The sequence below is a fragment of the Podarcis raffonei genome, chromosome 6, assembly GCF_027172205.1.
Source record: "Podarcis raffonei isolate rPodRaf1 chromosome 6, rPodRaf1.pri, whole genome shotgun sequence".
Lineage (NCBI taxonomy): Eukaryota > Metazoa > Chordata > Lepidosauria > Squamata > Lacertidae > Podarcis > Podarcis raffonei.
The window spans coordinates 44,231,754-44,255,018 of NC_070607.1; the positions used below are offsets into that span (position 1 = coordinate 44,231,754).

The window sequence follows — 23,265 nt, forward strand, 5'->3', positions numbered from 1 at the left end:
ACTGCAGATTTGGCACAGGAAAGATAAGCAACCATTACTCACTGGGGCCTCCCTCCCAGGAATCTGCAGGCACAGACTGGAAATCTACCCCACCCCCATAGATTTCTCAGCATCAGCATCAAAATTTCAGACACAGAATCAAGTGAGGAATGTTAGCAATCCTGAAAAGAGCAACTCAAAAGCCATCTCATTTAACCACCGCCAGTGCCCACAACTGCACAAAGGCTGCATCTCAAGGTAGTGTGAGCGTCATGACTGAGAACTCTTGCAGTAGCACCTACATATCAATTTGGGACAATGGATATATATTTAATATTCTAAACTTGCCCATTGATATTCACCATGCTGAGGGTTAACATACAGGCGCACTACTTCATGATCAAAGTATTATTTCCATTACTGAACCATATCTGAGTTAAGAGGCCTCCTAGTTTGTGCCAAAAGGCACAAAGTACATGATGGGTCCTGAAGTTACCGAGCCATTGCATGCTCAGCAACCTTCCAAAATATCAACACATTTGGAATTGTATCCAACTATGTCATTGTGTGCATGGAACAATTTCTGTGAGAACATTGGAACTTCTTGCTCTCTTTTCTTACTCATCACCAGCATTGTCCCCAAATCTAATCTGGATGATTAGTAGAACCCACCAGAGTAAATATGATGAGTGTACAGGAGGAAGAGAGGCAAAGAGAAGTTTCGTTTCATGCAGACAACTGTTTAGTTAAAGACAGCTTTTGGAAAATAACACAGAAAGAAACTGAAGAAAACTAATTTCCTTTACACATAATTAGAAGCTATCCTGTGCCCTAAGCTTCCTGGAGGAAAACATTTATAACACCCTAGCCCAAAAAGAACAGTTTTCCCTAGTTGTCTCTCACTAAGAAGGGCTGGTGTTGCATTAGCCATTCACTTACATGCTTCCTCTGGTGACCTCTGATGTCATTAACTGACATGTCTCAAACTCCCACCATTGCAAGAAAGGCTTTAGCTATGGTTTCTGCCTGTTGCATGGCTGCTAAGAGCAATTCTCAGGGACTATTTAAAAAGGAGGATAAATGGATGATGGCGATAAAGGGACTACTTTGTAGTACACTGTGACTATGCTGTGAAACACTGAACAAAGTTGCTCCACCTTGGTTTCCACATAATTACAAATTCAGGGGATGTATAATTGAGGACTGCTTGGTGTGTGGATTATTTAAAGTTTGCATAGCTTGAGTATGTGGACAGGATTCATAGACACTGTCTTCATTGCAGGGGGTTGGAGTAGATAACTCTTGGGGTGCCTTCCAACTCAACAATTCTGATTCTATAAACAGAACAAGTCTACGCCTCCTATGTCATTAATATTGATGCTTTGGTAACGCAGAAGTCCCACATCTAGCCACAACTCAGAGTGAAGAGAGGGTTGTGTGGTCTCTCAGCAAGCACAAAGGCAGGTAATATTTGGGGGACCTCCTCCCAAAAAGAAGTTTCTAGTATAACAATATGTATAGGATCCATTTTCTGTGGGCAGGCTACATTTAACGTTACAATAAGATAAATTTAGTGAATATATTATGATTAATGGATATATTTCAGATTTGAGAATATTACTTCAGAGATTTAGGTTAGGGGTGGGCAATCTGTGACCCGTAGTCTAATTTCATGTGTCCCTATGCACTTTGAGCTCTTTTCCCACCTAACTGCTAGCTTTGGCTCTACCCACTGCTCACATATGGCTCTTAACTGATTGCCCTTGAAATAATATGCCCCATTCAGAGTTCTTCATCCCTAACGTAGACTAATTTCACTGCAAGGATTCTCTACTTCAGTTCATCCCTCCAAATATCAACAGAAATCTTGTCTCAGAATAAAGGTTTCTCTGTTACTGAACAATGGACCATCATGTATCAGTAACTGTGACATTTATAAAGCATACCTCCAATGGATCTGCAGAGAAGACAAGATCATCTTTAAACCCAATGACAAATGTGACACTAGTTATGGTGCTAAAAATGCAAGCTTTTATCTATCTGAAGGCCCAATATAACCAAATAAGGGAAGGTTCTTGAGGATGACATCAGAACACATTTCAATAACCATATTTCAAAAGCCATACAAGTATTTTCAGAAAAAAATTACAATGTAGCAAAGGATGAAATGTTCCCCATTTTCTTCTTAGAAAAGTAGTGTTCAGTTGGGCATAGGCAGGGCCAGGATTAGCAAAGCAAGCGGGCCCTCATATCTGGCTCCAGCTGTAGTAAGGGAGGGAGGATGTACAGGTAAGGAATGGCATTATGATAAGAAACTAGAATTCTCATTCCTATTCCATTTTACCCCAATCCATCAAATTCAAATGAAGGCACTGAGGAAGGATAGCTAGACGCTCCAACATTAGTAAAGCGTCTCCTCCCTCAAAGAGGGTACGTGTTGCGGTGAGACCTAGAGACTGCCCTCCTGTGTTGTGGGTGGGTATATTGGACTAGCCACAACACCTGATTGGTAGGTCCCTCATTGCTGGGTGCAGCTGGCCAATGGGGTGCAGTCTAAACTGATCAAGGGACCTATATATGCCTATGCACGTGACCCAGAGCTTCCTCTTTCGGCTCGTGCATCGGAACACCCGCCCACCTCTCCCTATATTTAGGATATTTTGTGACTGACCTTGCTATGCCATCATGTGTCATCTGTCGTTGGGACAGGGGCACATCAGGAATTTTCCCCTCTTGGCTGATTGGCTGTTGCCATTTGGGTTTCACCTGCCGCATAGCAAATCGTCACAACTTGTAAGGTTGCTGATAGGCACTGGTTCAGGTGATGGGGATGGGAGAACTGTCTCGCCATCCCTATGTGAAGGGTATTCCGTTAAAGGAATCCAGGGACTCAACTTGGTTTGGTCAACCCCCAAGCGCAGGTTGTGCCCATGCCTGAGTCCAGGGGAGCATCTGGGGAGTGGACATAGTCCGTTCCTGGGCTTTCCCCCAACTTCAGGTGTTCACCCTTGGCTGACCTATGATAGAGCTCTGGGTCAGCGCTACCTGCAAGGGTGCAGGGAGCTATTCGAACCAGAGCCTATGCAACCGCTCACTTTCTGTAATAAAATTGTGGCCTAAATTCTGCCAAAAACCAAACTAAAATTTGAGTCAAATGTGTCTTTATTTAGGGGGGAGGTCTCTGGGTCTGAACACGCAAATGGCCAATTATATTCACAACCATCTAACAAAAAGAAACTTTCCAGTGACTAAATTGGTTAGGCACAGTTACATCATTCCTCCTTATGAGTAAGGCCGAATGATTTCCAACAACAAAGACCTCACGTTAGAGCAAGAAAACAAAGTACATAGGACATAAAGTTCTACATTTATTCAGCATAAAATACTATGCATACTTTCAAATGTTAAGTAGTTCTACTGCCACTTGCAAATAATGTGCAAGCACTGTGATTCAAGCAAGTCAGTATTTTATTTTTATTATTTTACTATGGGGAAGGGCCTACTAGAACATGCAGTGAATGCAAGCATTCAGTATTAACCAGCAGCTTGATCCAGCAGTTTCCTGGTGGTGCAGAAACAGTAACATGCACACTAAGTCCCCTGTCATAAAGCTCTTCTCCACTTGCTTCAGTGCGGGGGAGACTACCCCAACATTAGGAACACTGGGCATAAGGTTATATTGATAAAGGCACACAATATTCAGTATCAGCATTGGCCATATACTCTGAATAAATCTGTACTTGTAATCTCACCTCTTGTAAATATACTAAAGTGAACCAACATTTGATAAAAATGCTACATTCCATAGCGGATGCATGTCATCATACAAACTGTATGTGTTGCATACAGATACGATTTTTTAATGTGCATTTTATTTTACATTCAGTCTTAAATTGATAATGCACCATTGATATTCGTAACTTCTAGTACACATCAGTAACCACTAATCCATATAAGAGCAATTTCCTAACTATGGATTGCCATCTAAAATAATTTACTTCTAAAAAATGCATCATCATCTTCAATACCTAAACAAGCCAGCAGAAATGCCAAATCATAGAAAAAATAAATTTCATTGAATTAAGCCAAGACCCTTTAGATACCATGTAAGTTGAATATGTTATTTAAAGGCAGCATTATTAAATACTACTTTGTTCTGCTATAAGGTGTTTATCTCTCAAGAGGCTTTCCTTTCTGCAGGCAGCAAACACAAAAGCTAGAGAACTGCTGCAAAATTAGAACTGCAGAAGGTATTCCTTTAATAGCTGCAGTTTTCTACTGCAGATTTCACCCTTTATCTGCATCATGATACACAATACAGCTGCTACTTTTTGAAGAATGCATGTGATGTGGTCTGTTTGTATTAACAATTAATTAGTTTGCTCTCAAGAATAAGTTAAGAATATGTTCTCTTTTTGTGTGGAGCTGTAAAAAATTATTAATGATGCTTAATGCAGCTACTGAAAAGCCACATGACAGCAGAGTCATTAAGACACCATAGCAGAGGATACACAATTTGGATCGTAAGGTTTATCACTGGTACTATTTGAGGAATACTTTGCCAGAATATTAGGGTCCTCAGTACTAAATAATAGTGCTGAAGATAAACCACCACAACAGTTTGCAGTTCACAAAAACTAAGTAAAGAATAGCATGAATCAATCTAATTTCTACAACTGAATTCTCACTCTTTCAAGTAAAGCATTTTATCTGCAACTCATCTGACACTGAAGAGTAAAGAAAAATATCCGATGTCAACAGCAGAGTAAATTACAATTTAAAGGAAAGATGATAACCAAAAAAATGGGAGCATTTTATAAAAAAGACCATTTATTAGGAATTTCAAAAGGAATTAAGGGAATATATAGAAGTACAAATGAAAAATACAGTACCTTACCCTTTCTACTGGTGAACCATAGCATGCAATGACGAAACATAGCAGTAACAGATGGCATTGGAGTTGTAAATATGAATAAAAAGATAAAATAGCAGGAAAATGATGTTTGGCAGACAAGAACAAAGAAATAGAGATGAAATGAATGAGAACTTGTAGATCCTGAAGCAAAAATCCACCTTTAAATCTACTCCCTCTTGTCTCCTCACATATTCAAGCCTTTAAGTTCAATATCAACAAAAGCTGCAACCTCACGCGATCTTGTGGCTTTCTCCATGCAGAAAGGCACAACAGAACATCTTGATAATAAAGATCAGCGGTGCTTTTTTTGCAAGCAAAACCCATCAACGAAAGCCCATTATTCTCTCCCCCCCCCCCCGACTGATATATCCTTTAAATTTTTAATCTCCAGATCCTGCCAAAGCTACCGTCCTTTCTAGCACATATGTATACACTGCAGATATAAATCCCTGCCTAACCCACAGTGCTCCTGACTCCAGAATGTTCCCTGTACATTGATTCATGCAGTTCTGATTATAAAATGCTTAAAATTAGCCCACTGAACTGTAATTCAATATAATTTTCTGTTATTTATTCTAATATAAGAAATCCTCTTCTTTCAGCTCACCCTGGAAATGGAAGGTTTTCTGATCAACAGTTATTGTGAAGGTGCTGTCGTCCTCATCATCTATACCAATCACAGCTCCCTGTGAAACAAAGAGCAAAAATTCTGATAAGGCAGAGCAGTGACATCAGCAGCATGCAGTCTATTGCTACACGACCAGAATGCAAAATTCATGAACAAATTTTTGCAAGGCTTCCAGAGTCAATACTTGAAAATTAAATGAGGAATTTACAAAACCAGTTTTATTCCTTCTTTTGTTAAAGCCCCATGTGCATTTTTCTTCTGTGTGTTTTGCTTTTTCATAAGAGGATAAGGAATTTTGCACTTTAAAAACTTGCATTCTATAAAGGAAACAAATTTACAATTAAAGAAAGCCTCTGGGAATTTATGCTATTCAATCTATAAAACAGAGTTATGAGTGCCTAGATAATCATCCATATCAGTGCAATGCCTTTATTAGGCCAACCAAAATATCACACAGCTTTCATGTGCAAGCTTTTTAGTTCTTCATAAGACTCTTCATCAGCCTGGAAAATACCAAGCTTGCACACTACTTTTGAGACATTTTGACTGGTATAATAAAAGTATTTATTTAAGATGGAACGTTTAATATTAGTCAACACTGTTATTGTTACTTTTTGCATAAAATCATGCAACTCCATGTACCTGAGAACACCATCGTGTATAAATTTCAAAAAAGAATTTACATTGCAATGTAAGGCAATTGTGCTGAGAGATTCTACAAAGTTCCATCATGTTCTTCCATACTACTGAACATCTATTATAGGCTTGCAGAACTGAACCCCTCCCATCCATTAGTAGATGTCATGAGTGACATCAGCCAATTGATAAGTAGGCTTGGTTTGAGGGGAATGGCCTTACTAGCTAACCTGGAACCCCTGAGGGACCAAAACTGACCCATGGGCTGGAGGTTTCCCACTCCTGATCTATATGATGCTTCTGGGGGAGGTTATCAGCAGGGCTGAAGTGCTATGGGGATGGAAGCAGTGTCAGCAATATGAAGATGACAATGCATAAGATCCTTATTTTCTAAATCAGGTGAAGTTGTACAGTTGATGGACTATTGCCTGGAGGCAATAATGGGCCAATAAATTGAAACTGAATTCTGACAAGATGGTGATACTATGAGTTACTTGTTCTCAGGTCCAGAAATTTGGTAGATGGCCTGTCCTGGACAGGATTGTACTCCCCTTGAAAGAACTGCATTCGAGGAACTTCAGTAATAGTTGCAAGGTAGATATAAGAAATTAGATTTATTAAGAATAAGTTTAATTATGATAAAAGTGTGTATTGGCAATAAGTAATATGAATTTGAAATATGGAATAGACGGGAGGTTGGGTCTTTAGTATTAAGACCAATAGATGTTTTAATGTTTGCTAAGAAAATTATGTGTCTATGGTTATTCTTGTGTGTAATTTGATATTTGTGTTTTTTTGTTTTTTTCTTGTTGTATCAATAAAAAACTTTAATAAAAAAAGAAAGAAAGAACAGATATAGAGTTGGTCCTGGATCTGCTTTGGCATTGGAGCTCCAAGTGTTCTCTATAGCTATGAGTGTTTTTCTGCAATAGTGGTTCTCAAGCTACACCCACTCTTGGACTGTGATAGCTTTACCACAGTGCCCCATGCTCTGGTAACCTCCCAATCAGATTACTGCAATGCACTCTACGTGCTTTAAAACCACCCTGTGATCTTCAGATGAAAGGTGATATATAAATTTAATTAATAAATAATAATAAATAATGTGGAACTATCCTTGAAAATGGCTCAGAAGATGCCACCAGGGCTGGGTGATATCAGCTTTTCAACATTGCAGTGTATCACCAGCTAAACATTGTGAAATAATAATGTATTATAATACATCATCATGTTGAAAAGGAAAGTGTGTTATTCTGTGCCAGGGTGAAGCTAAATCGCCTCAGCTCCTTCTGCTGCCAGCACCTGGCGTAGAGAGAAGGAGCATCAGCCACAGCCCCACAAAGTGCCGGGGTGAAGTCAAACTGCCACCGCTCGCTCCACCACATCACAAAAAAGGAGGCGACGTTTTGAAGGGAGAAAGGTGTTCACAAAACAATTCACCACCCACTTTACCATAAGGTATTCACTGCTCAGGGAGAAAGGAGGCAGCCAGAGAAGGTAAGGCGCCAGGCAGCAGGCAAGCCCCAACTGCAATATACCACCAGGTATATTATGCTCTGGCCCTCAGACCTGTCCTGGACGATGTACTGATACATCACCCAGGCCAAGCTGCAACAAGTGCAGAATACAGCTGCCAGGTTGTTGAGTAGTATAGCTAGTTAGAACTACATAACACCAATTATGAAGATCCTTCTCTGGTTGCCTATACATTTTTGAGCCCAATTCAAGCTGTTGAAGCTAACATATTTGGACTGGGAGCCCAAATTTTTGAAGGAACACTTTTCTCTCTATTACTGCACTTTAATGGATTAGTGGAGGAATCCTTCCTGTTGTTCTACCATTGGGAAAGTACACCTATGGTGGAACCCATCTCTGGAATGCCCTCCACTCAAAGGTGCATCTGGCACCAACATTACTTAGTTTTCATTTCCAGGTAAAGATGCCTCTTTTCTAGTGGCTGATCAGTTATTATTTGAGTATATTTGCATGCTGTATTACAAATTGATTTAGTGAATACGATTGGTGTGGACTCGTTCTGTTTTATGTTGGCATTTATTGTAACCCACACAAGGATCAGTACAATGAAAGGTGGACTTATAAAAAGGAGGAACTCTAAAAATAAACATCATCTCTCATTATGTACTCTAGGGCTACAAAAGTTCCATGCACAGAAGCAGAAAGATCTCCTATAAAGCTATCCTTAGCTCTCGGGTCCCAGAGAAGTGAAAACAGGGAATATATTTTCCATGGAATAGGGAGGCACAATGGGTACTATCTTCCTGGCAATTCCATTCAATAAGGTCTTTAAAAAGTTGCAACGGTGGCAAGAGGATGGCAGGTGTAATATGACAGGTGCAAAAAGGATGAGTGACTGCCCTCTCAGTTGCAAGGCTGCTCAATCTCCAAAAGCAGGTTGAACTATCATCTGTGCCTGCAGGAAATTAATATAAATCATTCAGTACAGGCTCACAGGCTCTTCTGCCACAAGAGTCATGGCAATCAGTGCATGGATGGTGCATGGTGCAGCTTACAGAAGGACAGAGAAAAACGTACCCACAAGTTGTACAAGTGATGAAAGGTCCTGGTTTGTGGGTATCTCATAGGCATTTGGTGAACAGGATGTTAAGACTAGATTAGCCATTGGCCTGATCCAGGAGAGATCAATGTTCTTATGTGCTTACACACTATTATGTTCTAGTTATGGAACAGTATTTATCGGGGGGGGGGGACACTTCACATTATTCAGAATGAGAAGATTTCACATCAAAATCCACTATTGAAAGACTGGACTTATTTCCATTTATTTTTTCTAATATTTCCCACATGTTTCATTTTAAATACATTAACAATCCAGTCTGCAAGTCCATTTTTATCACTCCTGGGGCTTACTCCTAAGTGTATATAGGACTGCAGCCTAAGGCACTTCTATACACGCTTACTTGGGAATAAGCCCCACCAACGTACTTGAACTTATTTTCAAGTAAGCATGCACAAGACTGAGCCACAGAATGCTCAACATCAAAAGGCTATATTTTGATCACACTGTGTACAGATTAATCCCCCAGGGTCCAAGAGCTTTTCTTGTTATTCCCCAGCTGTGCCTTGTGAAAAATTGATCCTACCTGCAGAATTGTTTAGGCAAAATCTCCCTTTGGATTTTAAGATCCAATTCAGTGGGTAAGATCAGATTTTTGCAAGGCACAACAATGGAAAATGAGAAAAGCTCTCAGACTCAGGGAATTAATTAGTCCACAAGACAATCAAAATATGGGTCAAGTGAAAGTATGGAGAAGCCTTTGAGCTACAACTAAGGTCACTATTGTAAATTATTCTACTGTGACAACTGAATATTTTGCAGCAAGAAATTACATCTTAAACTACAATATGGAATTTAAACTGCAATATAGAATCTGTTTGATTGTATGTGAAAGGCTATTTTTACAATGTATGCACATCAGGAATTTTGAAAAGCCATATTGCAACAAATGACAAAAAAAAAAAAGGATTTTGCTGTTCCATTTCCAAGATACACACAGGTGACTTACCAAATTCCAGAAATGGTTAGGCCTTAAATACATTAGCACCCAAATTATTTACTACAGTTTCATGTTAAGAACGGACCTCCAGAACGAATTAAGTTCTTAACCCGAGGTACCACTGTATACCATTGTATTTTAAAACAGCTTGAAAATATGACCTAACATGCTCTTGACAAAAATAAAAAGCTTTTACCATGTCCTTTTTGGGATTCATAATTTTACAAAAAGCGAACATATGCTCAGGACAGAGACAAAACTAATTTAATATCAGCTATAAAACAAACTGTTTAAGTAATCTATACAACTCTTCCCTTTATTAAAAACCAACTTCCAAAATCAGACCCAAGATCTTGCAATAAGCTAACATGAATTACAAACTATTACAGTAAAGGCATGTACAAAACAGTTATCATACCGGTATATAACTTCTATCCTATAATATTGAACAAAGCTGAAACTCCCCATCCCTGAGCCCTTTGGTCTGGTGCTGCTGCTTATGCCAGATCACTCCATAAGAAAACCATGCTCATTCATAATTTGATTGGGACAAGCGGGCTGATCCGGCTTGCATTACTGACTTAGGTGGATGAGCTAGATGGGCCTTGACCTTACCTAGGGCTGGGCAATGTATCATCCGAAACCAGCTTGAAGTCCATATGACCTGGCTATATATCATGAATCATAGTGTGTGTGTGTGTGTGTGTGTGTGTGTGTGCGCGCGCGCGCGCACGCACACACACACGCTATGCAAAAATCACAATGTGGGGAAAACTGTGAAGCCAGTCAATGCTTCTCTCCATTCCTGCAGTCCCTGTTAACTCTGCCGGCTCAGCAGAGTCTGGTAGATAAGGCAGAGTGCTTAAAAGCACTTTCTACAGTGGGGAAACCCAGTGCAGAAAGAGTTTTTAAGCTCTCAGAATTGCTAAAGTCTGAGACTTGCTAAAGTCTGAGAGTTCTCAGGCTCTGGGAGGGTCTCATGCGGGCTCTGGTAGGCTGTCACAAGATCTTGGACAGCACAGCCCCACAAGATCCTGCAGGAGCATCCCAGAGCTTGCACGAGAGTCTGGTAAGCAAGTGTGAGAGCTTAAAAGCTCATTCCGCAATGGAAAAACCTGGCACAGAAAGCGCTTTTAAGCTCTCCACCTTGCGCGTGTTTAATTTGTGTGATTTCAGCTGGCAAGTTGCAAGTCAACTGTATACGTACACACACAAACATACATATCTTAATTCAGTCCAACATCTAGTATAAATGGCTGTCAACTACCAATAAAACCTGAAAACAGCCAATAACTCAAAGGGAGAACTGTGCAGTGATGCCAAAGACAACTTGAGAAGCCTGAAATGTCAACTAACATCACCACCACAAGTTTTTTAGCCGATTTTGAACAAAAACACAAACAGAACTGTCATAAAATGGGCAGCAACCTGCCTCAATTCCAATCTTAAAGGCATATAGACCTCAAAGAATTATGTAATGAAGAAAATATAGATTGCATTTAAGATATGGAAGGAAAATACAATTTGTTCCTCGTCTTTAATTGATCACTGACAGAACAAAACAAAAACCATCTCAGAGGCTAGCAAAGTGTTTGTCAAGTATATCACACAGCACACATCTAAGAGATGTATAAAAACAGATACTTACCCTCAATCTAACACAGCCTCTGCGTGATCCCCGCATCATCTTATCCTTTGACTGAAATAGAAAAATAAGTCAGCTAAATAAAATTTCACCACTGCAAATGCTTCAATATGTACACATGTAAAAATGAAAGGTATCTACTTAACCCATAAGATTTACCACAGATATGAGGCACTCAGATTGTGTATGCTAAATTTTATCATGTAAGTGCCTCATAAAGATCTGTTGAGCAGAAAAGTGGCTCCAAAATATTAATTTCTTACTCTTCTCCAAGGAAAGACGCTAAGAAGAAATTAAAGAGCACAAATAAGTGGTTTCAAAGCCCACTCTCGTGATTATGAAGTGGGTAGGCCAAAAACACTATAAACTCCTCCCAGTCCCGCTTGCATGCGTCTTTACGGAGCAGGAGTCAAGCTACCTAACACCTCACCATTATGCCTCTATTTTTTTATTAGTCCATCTGTAATCCACCCCATTTGTTGTTTAATAATTATGGGTTCTCCTAAAACCAGCTTCTGCTGCCCTATAGCCCACTACATACCATAAAAATGCCCCAAAATGACACTGGCCCAGTTCCCATGCAACTTTAAACGAATGGATTAGCAATATGTATAAACCTCGCCTAGCAGTTTAACTATGGTTTGTTTACTGCCAACAAGCCACAATAGGAAGCCACTGTTTGCTAAATGGCTTATAAACCTTGGTTTGCTTTAACTATGGCTTAGCATTATATGGGAACCCAGCACCATGGTTTGCTTGATGATCCCACCCCAGAAACTCACCAAATTACAAGCGCATGAGGCATTAACAGCTGGAAAACAAATGTTGGAGAAACAATACATGGGTTGTTTGATTGTCTGTGGAACAACTTGGGGTTAATGTATGGTTTGATAAACAATCCACAGCTAAAACAAACCACAGTTTATGTGTGAACTAAGCTGCTGGCTCAATTTGCATGTCACAGTAAACCACATTTAATAGTTTACCATGAACATGCCTTTCTTAGCTGTTTGTCTCCTGTCTGCTATTGCTCAAAAGAAACCAACAGCTCAGAAAAGTGAAATCATAGTTTACTATGACATTCTAGTAAGGCCACTCTAGTTTGAAAGCTACAGGAAAAACATTTGTCTGGAAGCGGAAAAATTAATAATAAGCCACAGAATCCAGGACTGGGGAATAAAGATGCTTAGCAGCCTTTTGTTCTAAGTTGCAACTAGGCTAACAGACTGAAACAAAACTATACAGAACAATATGTTCCACCACACAGAAGACTGCAAACTCAAAATAATCAAGAAGAGGGCCTCTCCTATTTGTGTTTAAGAATTCAAAAAGCAAACTAGATTATTTAGCTCTAAGAGCACAGGCATATGACAATCTATTCAATAGAGGCAGTAAAAACTGAGGCAAGATGCAAGCTGCCATTCCAAACAAGTTTTTCTTTACTTAAAAAGTGGTCTCGATCAGTTATTTCCCTTCCTATTAAACTTGCAAATAAAAGTTTAAGGCTGTTCTCATACAAGCTAGAGCTCCTTTTGATAAAATGTATTCTAAGGCAGACTCATGCCTCTGTTCAAGTTTTTTGCAAGCAAGCTTGGGAACAACAGCACCATGCCATCATACATTTTATTTACTGCAAGTGTGCTAAGTTCTGTACACAACACCAGTGATTATGCCCAGAGGATTTAGACCTAGTTTTCACAAACAGCAGATGGAGTCATAAAACCTGTACTAAGCTGCCTCACTTCAAACTGAAGTTAAGGATTGATGTAACTGAATGCTTTTTTTTAACCAGTTCCCCATCCAGCACATTGAAAAGTAGGTATCAGTGAGAAGAGTTGTAGCCTAGCCTCTTCTACACGCAGGAACCCTTTTTTTGTGAAGACTTACAGTCTGAAGTGATATGGCTGAACACTGACCACTTCACCTGCTGTCTGTCAGAACTAACTAGCCTTAGATTAATAGGATATGAGGGAGAAGCCACAAGAGGTGACCACTGATGTATGGAAATAGCTGTATTTCCTCACCTTCTGCTACCTTCTGCTACTATCTGTCCTCCTAGATCATATGCATTATTCTTATTATGTATTGAATTTATACACCGCCCTATACCCAGAGGTCTCAGGACGGTTCACAGAATAAAGTCAAAATATAAAACCACAAAATACATAAAATGAAAACAACCCAATAACCCCCCCAAACCCCCCCCCCCACATTTTAAAAGGGCATAGGATGTAAATCAAATCAACCAAAGGCCTGGTTAAAAAGGAACGTTTTTGCCTGGCACCTAAACGTGAATAATGAAGGTGCCAGGTGAACTTCCCTGCGCATTCCACAAATGGGGAGCCACTGCAGAGAAAGCCCGTTCTCATGTTGCCACCTTCCTGACCTCTAGAGGAAGAGGCACACAAAGAAGGGCCTCAGAAGATGATCTCAGGGTCCAGGTAGGTTCATGTAGAAAGAGGCGGTCCTTGAGTTATTGCGTTCCTGAGCCATTTAAGGCTTTATAGGTCAAAACCAGCACTTTGAAATGGGCCTGGAATTGGTAGCCAGTGAAACTGGACCAGGATCAGTGTAATATGTGCAAACCATCTTGCTCCGGTGAGCAATCTGGCCGCTGAATTCTGCACTAGCTGAAGTTTCCAAACCGTCTTCAGAGGCAGCCCTATGTATAACGCATTGCAGTAATCTAACCTTGAGGTTACCAGAGCATATACAACAGTAATTAGGCTATCCCTGTCCAGATAGGGGCATAGCTGGGCCACCAGCCAAAGCTGATGGAAGGCACTCTGGGCTACTGAGGCCGCCTGAGCCTTGAGCGGCAGGAAAGGATCTAGGAGTACCCCCAAACTACGAACCTGCTCCTTCAGAGGAAGTGTAACCCCATCAAGAGCTGGCGATCTCCCACCCATCCGGTCTAGGGAACCACCCACTAACAGTGCCTCAGTCTTATCTGGACTGAGTTTCAGTTTGTTGGCTCTCATCCAGTCCATTACTGAAGCAAGATACTGGTCCAGCACTTCCACTGCCTCACCTGCAGATTTAAAGGAGAAATAGAGCTGAGTGTCATCAGCATACTGCTGACAACGTACTCCAAACCTCTGGATAACCCCACCCAGTGGTTTCATGTATGTTTTTCCAAACAGGCACCTTATCCTTACACACATACATTAAGAAAGATAACATCTAAAATAGGTCTGTAATAGTCAATCAATGAATCTAACCAATTGTTTAAAGACATGTAGATGGCTTTTTATAGAGCACTCAATTAACTGGGCATCATTTCAGAGGGGTGTTTATCCAAGCACTTACAGTATAGGCTCAGACCTGGCTGAACAGTTTGGGCAGTCTATGCAACTAATAAGACAGCTGCTGTGAAAGTTAGAGAACAAATACCACCCTTCTTTTGGGTGTCAGTATCCAGAATGCCTGTGGCTGACAGCAAACTGCTGCTTCTTCAGTCAACTTACACTACATGAACTTCATTCCTTTGGTTAATGTGAGAAGCCCCAGCCTTCCCACCCTTGGAGAACCATCAATGCATTTGCACAAAGATCCTATTTAGCATCAAGGTTTGGAGGAAGGCTGGCATTATATAACCATTGCATTGCCAAGGAACTCGGAGAACTTCAGAAGTACTATCAGACATACAAGCCCCTGCAGTTCTTTCCACTTCCCAACTTAGAGCTGGAGAGTAGAACAAGGAATTGCTCTTGCCCTCATAAGAAGACGTGAAGTCAAGGATCAATGGAGATGCAGGGTTCTCGCAACTAGTTTTTGGCTTGATTGCCATGATCAAATAACTGTTTGAGATGAGGTTTTAGAAATAAGAAAGAAAATATGAGAAATGAGTGAATAATCTAAAGCAGGCATAGGCAAACTCAGCCCTCCAGATGTTTTGGGACTACAACTCCCATCATCCCTAGCTAACAGGACCAGTGGTCAGGGATGGTGGGAATGGTAGTCCCAAAACATCTGGAGGGCAGAGTTTGTCTATGAAAGCATTTACCAAGTAAGTGTAAATACTAGATGAAGGTTGCTATCTTGACAGAAATAAACTAACATGAAAGCAGTTTCAGAATCTAATCTACTGCCTGGGATTTTTCCACTGCATTGACATGAAGAGGAAACTCAAAAACAATGGGCCTAAAATTCCCAAGCCAAGAAAGGAGGAGAATCTCATATTTTGTCTCCATCTTGTGGATACTCAAAGCAATAGCAGCAGTTCTATCTAGTCCTCTTGTGCAATATATTTCTGTAAAAAAGCAAATAGAATTCATAACATCAATGAAGAGTGACTATATACTAATATAGGCATACACTGCATATTTATGAAGGCAAACCTCTTTAAAAGCTAAGCCACAAAAATCCATTTTAAAAGAAGGACCTAATTCAACCCAACAGAAGGGGATCAGAGGATGGGAACAGGAAAGATTTCTCTAGAAAGAGAAAGTAAGCTGACTACTGAACTATAATACTGTATAGACCTGCAAATATGTCTTATTGAGCAACCCTTGAGAATAAATTTCAAGTAAAAACAAACTTACTATGGCTGCAATGTTATATTCACTTGCCTTGAGTAAGGCCCTTCTGAACTTAGTAGACTCCCTCAGTGTTTGCCATAAATGACCAAATGATTAAAGCACTGTTTGTGAATATCTTCCCATCTGCATTATTGAGCAATAGCAATATATTTACTGCAGTATTAACTTTTCCAGATAATGCCAGATTTGTGAGAGGTAGAGAAAAAGATTAAGACAATATACAACTTCATGCTTAATGTCACAATCATAGGCCTGTCAGGAAAGTTTTTTTTAATTTGTTATTTTCAAGCGCACCTTTTAAGACCTGAACCAAGAGGTCCATAAAGAATTCCCAGAACTAGCCATGCCCTAAGCTATAATTGAGAAAGAAGAGATTTCAATACAGGCACTGATAACTCACATCTCTGTTAATGATGATGGGGAAATTTAGCACTTTTAAATAACTGCAAGCTTATCTCTGTTTTTCTACTCACTTTTTTATCTTTCACGAGCTCATAGATCATTTGACTACATTAAAGTTTAGTTGTTTTTTCAGGTCTCTGATATGACATATTCGGACTATATGACATGTTTAAGAGCCCTGCTGGGTTGGGCCAAAGACTGATATAACCCAGAACTCTTTTCTCACAGTGGCCAATGTCAGGGACTGGATAGACACCGGAGGGCACTGAGGGAGAAGCAGCCAGATGCTGCCACTGCCCAGAGCCTGAGGCGGAGCCTCTTTCCTTTCTTCCCTCTTACTCGGTTGCCCTCCCCCCCTCTCTCTCTCTTATTTCCTCTCCCCCCCCCCACACCTCACTTCTCACTCCCTCAGCCTCGAGGTCTCTCCCTCTTTCCCTCCCAGGGGGGATTTTGTCACACACCCCTAAGCATGACACCTGGGGCGCAGCCCCCCCGCCTCCCCTTGTGACATCCCTGCTTACAACCTCTTTTTGTTTTAACCAACTTGTTCAAATTTGGTAACATCAGCAAGAATGGCTACTGCATCCCTAACTCAAGTAACCCTAGGGCTACTAAATTAGGTTAAACAGCACAGATCTTCATACCAAGCGTGGGGACTCCACCTTCTATATCCCTCCACTGAGAACACTGTTTATTCCCACTCTCTGCTTCCTGTTTCTCAACCAGTTACCAATCCATATAAGGACGCTTTCTCTCATTCCATGACTATTAAGCTTACTTGGGAATCTTTGGTGAGAAACTTTAACAAAAGCTTTTGAAAAGCTTTCCTAGAACAGTCATTAAGCTAATTAGCCAGTAATTTTCCAGATCCTCACTCAATCTTAAAAAAAAAAAGTTCATGTTACATTGGCCTCTTTTCAATCTTCAGTAATGGAGGCTGATCTTAAGTCAAGTTACAGTGTGACCAAAACAGCAGTTGGTGCAGAGTTATGCAGAACGTAACAAGTTTGATTCTCAGGACCAAAGTACACATTATTCAGAAGATCAATGACTAAATCTCATGCTTAGGGCAGGCAATTTGATCAGAACAGTGGAAGGGGCAGGATAATGTTTAACCTTTTTCCATGCAGTTCTCTGAGTTAAAGTTTCCCTGCAATATGTTCACCCCACAGGGTAAAATCACACTCACACAAGCATCAGCTTGGAGGAGCAATTTGCCTGGAACTTACATGGAGCAGGCAGTGTTGAACATACAGTAGGGCTGCTTCTATGATCATATTGGCAGTTTTCCATGGCTGTACAATGTTTCAGTTAAAAAAACAACAACACGCACACACCAAAAAAGCCAATCACAGATCTCCTACATCACATGAAATTTTATCTTCAACAGCTGGAGTTAAACAGAGACAAGAAGTCTGACCCTACCCCAATGTGCCTCAGCATTCAGAACAGCAAATACACACTTCTTAGACCATGCAATCTACAAGCTTCTGCAACACAAACTACCCATCATAATGATGAGCATTTCCCTATCACTCTGAACTATCACAATAAGAGTATAATAGAATCATAGGAGGGTTGAAAGGGACCATGGGGGTCATCTAGTCCAACCTCCTACAATGCAGGAATATTTTGCCCACCAGGCAGTTCAAATCCACTCTGAGATTAAGAGTCTCATGCTCTCATGACTGAGCTATCCCAGTTACACTAGTAGTTACACAGAGGCAATGTGGCCCATCTGGCTACGTGCAAAGGAAAAGCACGAGAGAGGAGTTGGAAGACAGGGGGAGAGGGTATCCTCCATATACTATCCTATCAGGTCCATACTTCTCACATTTTGCAAGCAGTAGCCATAAACCTTAGCTGTCAACACTATACAGTAATTACGGTACACTACAGCACTTAATTAGGGATGTGGGTGGTGCTGTGGTTTAAACCACTGAGCCTTGGGCTTGCTGATCAGAAGGTTGGCGGTTCAAATCCCCGCGATGGGGTGAGCTCCTGTTGTTTGGTTCCAGCTCCTGCCAACCTAGCAGTTCGAAAGCACATCAAAGTGCAAGTAGATAAATAGATACCGCTCCGGTGGGAAGGTAAATGGCATTTCCGAGAACTGCTCTGGTTTGCCAGAAGCGGCTTAGTCATGCTGGTCAAATGACCCGGAAGTTGTCTGCACACAAACGCCGGCTCCCTCGGCCAGTAAAGCAAGATGAACGCCGCAACCCCAGAGTCGTCCATGACTGGACTTAATGGTCAGGGGTCCCTTTACCTTTACAGCACTTAATTACCAAAGTTCAGGCCTACACAAGCGGGAAGATACTCATCTAACCCCAGGCTCACTAGGCTCATACTACTGCATTATGAGAGACCTTGCCAAAATGCTTATCTGCCCCCTCCCATTCAGGATTCCTTGCAACCCCCAATTTGTTGAGGACTGAAAGCAAATCACAAAGATTATCCAGTGCAGAAGTGTGCACATCTGATTTCCTAACAGGCGTTTATACTTTTGTCTGTAAAACAAGCTCACCAAGAATCTTGTTTTGAACAGATGTGAAGTATCAGGTTACTTATTGCAAGCAGAGGGAGAGTCCAAGGTACCAAATGAGAATGGAATGCAGTTACCTCATGCAGAAGATTTATGTAAACAGTATAGTGCTTATTTTCCTTTGCAGCAAAGTAGCATCTTGCTGAAACAGAAAGAAACTGTATCTAAAACCTGCAGTGGAGTTCTCTGTTTCCAGTTTTGTGTACAAGACATAATGAGGTTGTTGTTCTACAGCAATGTGTACAGAAGAAAGCCTAGATTGATCTTGATGTATTTCTCTTATACAATTAAATTCTTTGTACATTTCCTCCCTGAAAATTTAGATCCCTGGGGCAAAAAATTAAACCAGAACTAAAAGTTACAGTTGGCAATGAAATAGAGTTTTGCTTAAGGACTCTTTCAACCATTGGGTTTGCTCACTTTATTTTCTTAGGCATTTCCATTCTCCCTTATGAACTCATAGAAATGGCAATTTCAGTGTTCTCCAAAGTACATGGAATGGTTTAAGATGAGCTATACCTTTAACACCCCAACATCAGCAAAATTATAAAGACCAGGTGAGTTTACATTTACCCACTATGCTTGCCTATTCTTTCGTTGATGAAAATTTAATGTTCTGCAGAACCTGAAATTTTTGGACAAAGAATATACGTGTAAAAGGAATAGAGAGAAGTTATTTGCTCTTTCTTGTAATACTAGAATTCAGGATCACCCAATTAAGCTCTAACTCACATTAATGGAGGCTAAGACTATCAATGTCTGCTGGTCATGATGGCAATATACCACTTCCAGAGTCAGAGACGCCATGCCTCTGCATACCAGCTGCTGGGGAACAGCAACAGGAGAGAGCTGTTACCTCATGTCCTGCTTGTGGGCTTCTTGTAGGCATCTTGTTGGCCACTGTGGGAAACAGGAAACTAAACTAAACTAGGTAGGCCTTTGGTCTACTCCTGCAGGGTTCTTCTTATGTTCTTAAGTTTCAATTGGAAAGCAATGAATTCAATTAGAAAGCAACATATTGTGAACATATCCTCACATTAAACTCTTTTTCTTTCAGAAGAGCCTTCCTATTCAAAGCTCATACACCTTAAGAAAAAAGATACAATAACTATGATAAAGACAACCACACTGCATCATGTTGGCAAATTCAAATTTTTAAACAATGTATATGAGTTTGAAACATAAGCATATTTGAACTGTTTGCCTGCAAAGTGAATATATTCACAAGCCAACATCAAGGCAAGTACTTTTACAGCTTTACTTCAGGCAATGAATCACCGTGACTGCTATTTTAACCCTGGTTTGTTGAAGAAACCATGAACCATTTCACAGATGAATGAACAAGTCACATCTTATTTCTTGAAAGCTTAGTTTGTTTTCCAGTGGCTCTTGCGTCATGCCTTTGTAGTTTGGTGAGTGTCTGAGGTGCAATGATGAAACAAACCATGATTAGGCAAGGCTGCTGGGTTTGGCAGTAACACTAAAATCACAGTTTAAACAAGCCATGGGTTGTAAGCCAACAAGTCGTGTCTCCACAATGTTGTTTGCTGATAGAAAACAAATCATGCTTAGTTTGTTGGGCTGGGTTTGTGTGCTCAACAAACCATGGCTTAAGAGTTATGTGCAAATTGAGCTCTTTGTACAGTACTTGCACAAGAGCAGAACACCAAAACACAGATCTCCAGATCTCCATCCTTAGTCTCTTATATTCATGCACCCAGAAAGGAAGCCACACAATACTACTCCATACCCACTATGTTAATTGTTCCTTATAATATTCCTACTTGGGAGGAAGAAGAATGCAAGGGAAAGAAGCAGAGACAACATCAGTGTCTGCTCCAGTCCGACTGTCCTCTCCCCACACCCAACTTTACATGTTTGTCTTAATACTCCAAGATTGTAAAAATGCCTTGAGTGTCTTGACAGAAAGGCTGTATTTAAATGCGGCAACTTAATTTATTATTACTACCATTTATTACCCACCCTCACTCTAAGGTCACAAGGCATTGGTGTAGGCTTTGTAAGGAAATGTAAAGCAGTACATTCACACCCTGTTGGAAAAATCTGGGTAGGGGGGAGAATAAAGGGTCACCTAACCTAAATTAAAAAGTGATATTAATGGTTCCTGCATCCATATTGGAGAATTGCAGCCCCTCAAACCTCTTGCACTACTGCAGCAGGAAGTAGTATTTAATGTTTGTCCTATTTTTAAAGTAACACCTCTTCCTAGGACAGGTTCTTTGCCCTTGTTATATATTTTCACAGCAATATATTATCATTCATAAGAAGTGGCAGCTCTTACATGCTAACATGTTGCACACTCAAGGCAGAAAGCATCTGCCAGTAAAGTTGCTGACAACTCTATTTAAGAATGCTTTTATCTGAAATATTACCCCCTAAATGGTTATCTTCCCTCTCAATATACATACTTTAAGATCATAATTTCCCACTATAACCCCAAGGACTAGCTCATCTGCCAAAACTTCAAAATTCTACCTCAAAACTTAGCTGCTATCATCATGTTCCATTCTTAAAGTATTAGGACTGGACATTCCTACTGCTTTACCCACCCCACTTCAGTCACCAGAACTAAACCCATATGGCAATTCTATGGTGTAAGCCTTAAAATACACAGATGCCTCTATTCCAACCAAAGACCACAATGGTAATCTCATATTTCCACATAACACTCGCATGATCAAACTTATAACATGTCATAGTCTTAAAGGTTACTAACCAACCTCAGTCTCCAGCTTAGTCAAGATGCCAGGCTGCCCTCAATAGGGGTTTTTTTTTCTGTTGTGGTTGGAATTCCTTCCCACTGAAACTTTGGCAGGCACATTCTCTCTTCTCAGAGGGAGTGGTCATAAAACTTACCTTATTCACTGTAACTTCTGCAGCTAGATTAAGTTATTTGTATTCCTCTGTTTTTTATTCTGACACTGTTTATCCCAGTGTTTCCCAAACTTGGGTCTCCAGCTGTTTTTGGACTACAACTCCCATCATCCCTAGCTAGCAAGACCTGCGGTCAAGGATGGTAGGAATTGTTGACCAAAAGCAGCTGAAGGCTCAAGTTTGGGAAACACTGGTTTATCCCATGCTGCTGCTATGTGATTAGAAGTTTTCCCTGTTGGTTCTTAGACCTGAATTGGTTTTTAATAATGAATCATTTTTATTTATTTTTATTTTAAGTCACTTTGAAGTCAGTATTATTTATAGATCACCTTTTGGCCATAATAAGTAAGTAGCAATAGAGTGACCTTACAGTTACTATGGCTTGTTTATTTTACTTCATTTTATTAATTTTTATACTGTCCTTCATCCATAAATCTCAGGGAAGTTCACAATATAAAAAAACAACATAAAAAATACATAATAAAAATAAGAACACCCCCCATACACAAGCTAATAACCCCTGCCTCTGCCTGAAGACTGTTCAATAGATAACGTTCACACACAAAAAAATCATATAGTATACTGTATTGGTGATTATTAAGAAAAGGTAAATGTTTCTAGTGGCAACTAAGTAAAAACAAAACAAGTGCAATTCTATACATGTCAACTCAGAACAAAATCCTATTGAGCTCAAATTACTCCCAGTTAAGTGTTAAAAGACTGCTACCTATGACTAACCCTGAACAAGTTGCCTGCCTATAATGTTTTAATTGAAACCATAAAATATAAATTTGGATTAAACAAGTTGTGTGCTAATGAAAAGTTTTACCGCACAAAGCACCTGCTAACTTGCAAAGTTTACCGCTATCAAAGACTACTACTATCGGAAGCAGCAACACTCAATTTAACTGAATCTTAAACAATTTACTGAATTAAACCTATTCAAACTTTGTTTTAGGGCCAAAATTGATACATAGTAAACCCCAGATTCGTGTGTTACTGTTTTTTCAAAGATACAGTGTAACTAGTGTGGTATAGACTGCGAAACAGGCATCTTCTATTGTTTTGTCCCTAATGTCCTGTTTGTAAGCTGCATAAAGAGTGCCTCAGTAGTTCGACCTTGTGTCTGATCCTGCCAAACAACTCTTTACGCTTTTAATTAATCCCCCGTGCTGTGCAGATTTCAATTATCAAGATGTCTCCCCTGAAGTAGACACAGTAATGGGCAAGACCATAAGCAGAGCCTATGTTTTGTTTGTTTACTAACGTCAATGAAACTTGCTCTCAAGTTTGGGCGCACAGGATGGAGTCACCATCTGACAAAGAGGGGGAGAAAGTTACTGCTACTTCCCTTTTCTGGTCTATCCCTACTTCGAAAGAGAGGAATGGTTGGATTCCGCCTTCAAATGCGGCACAAAAGCAGCCTTGGCTGCCAACGTTTATCACGCGGAAGCTCTACCTCGCTTGCCAAAAGGAGTCAACCCCTCTTTCCTCAAGCAAGGAGAGTACAGCTTGCCCGCCCCCAGACCCAAAACAGGCTTGTGCT

At 40.3% G+C, this 23,265-nt stretch overlaps 1 protein-coding gene and 1 long non-coding RNA gene across 5 annotated transcripts in view; one reads left to right on the forward strand and one right to left on the reverse strand.

The window, feature by feature from the left end:
* OSBPL9 (oxysterol binding protein like 9) overlaps positions 1–23,265 on the reverse strand; it is a 57,809-nt gene that overhangs the window by 34,090 nt on the left and 454 nt on the right. For all 4 annotated transcript variants that reach the window (XM_053392461.1, XM_053392459.1, XM_053392460.1 and 1 more), the window contains exons 2-3: positions 11,343–11,393; positions 5,502–5,580 (exon numbers count right to left, since the gene is read on the reverse strand). In XM_053392461.1, the coding sequence (XP_053248436.1) occupies positions 5,502–5,580; positions 11,343–11,393 (130 nt within the window). The remainder of the gene's footprint in view (positions 1–5,501; positions 5,581–11,342; positions 11,394–23,265) is intronic.
* Positions 1,336–5,734, forward strand: LOC128415779 (uncharacterized). Its single transcript, XR_008331060.1, has 2 exons — positions 1,336–1,443; positions 5,497–5,734. It is a non-coding gene; the product is annotated as an uncharacterized LOC128415779 (long non-coding RNA).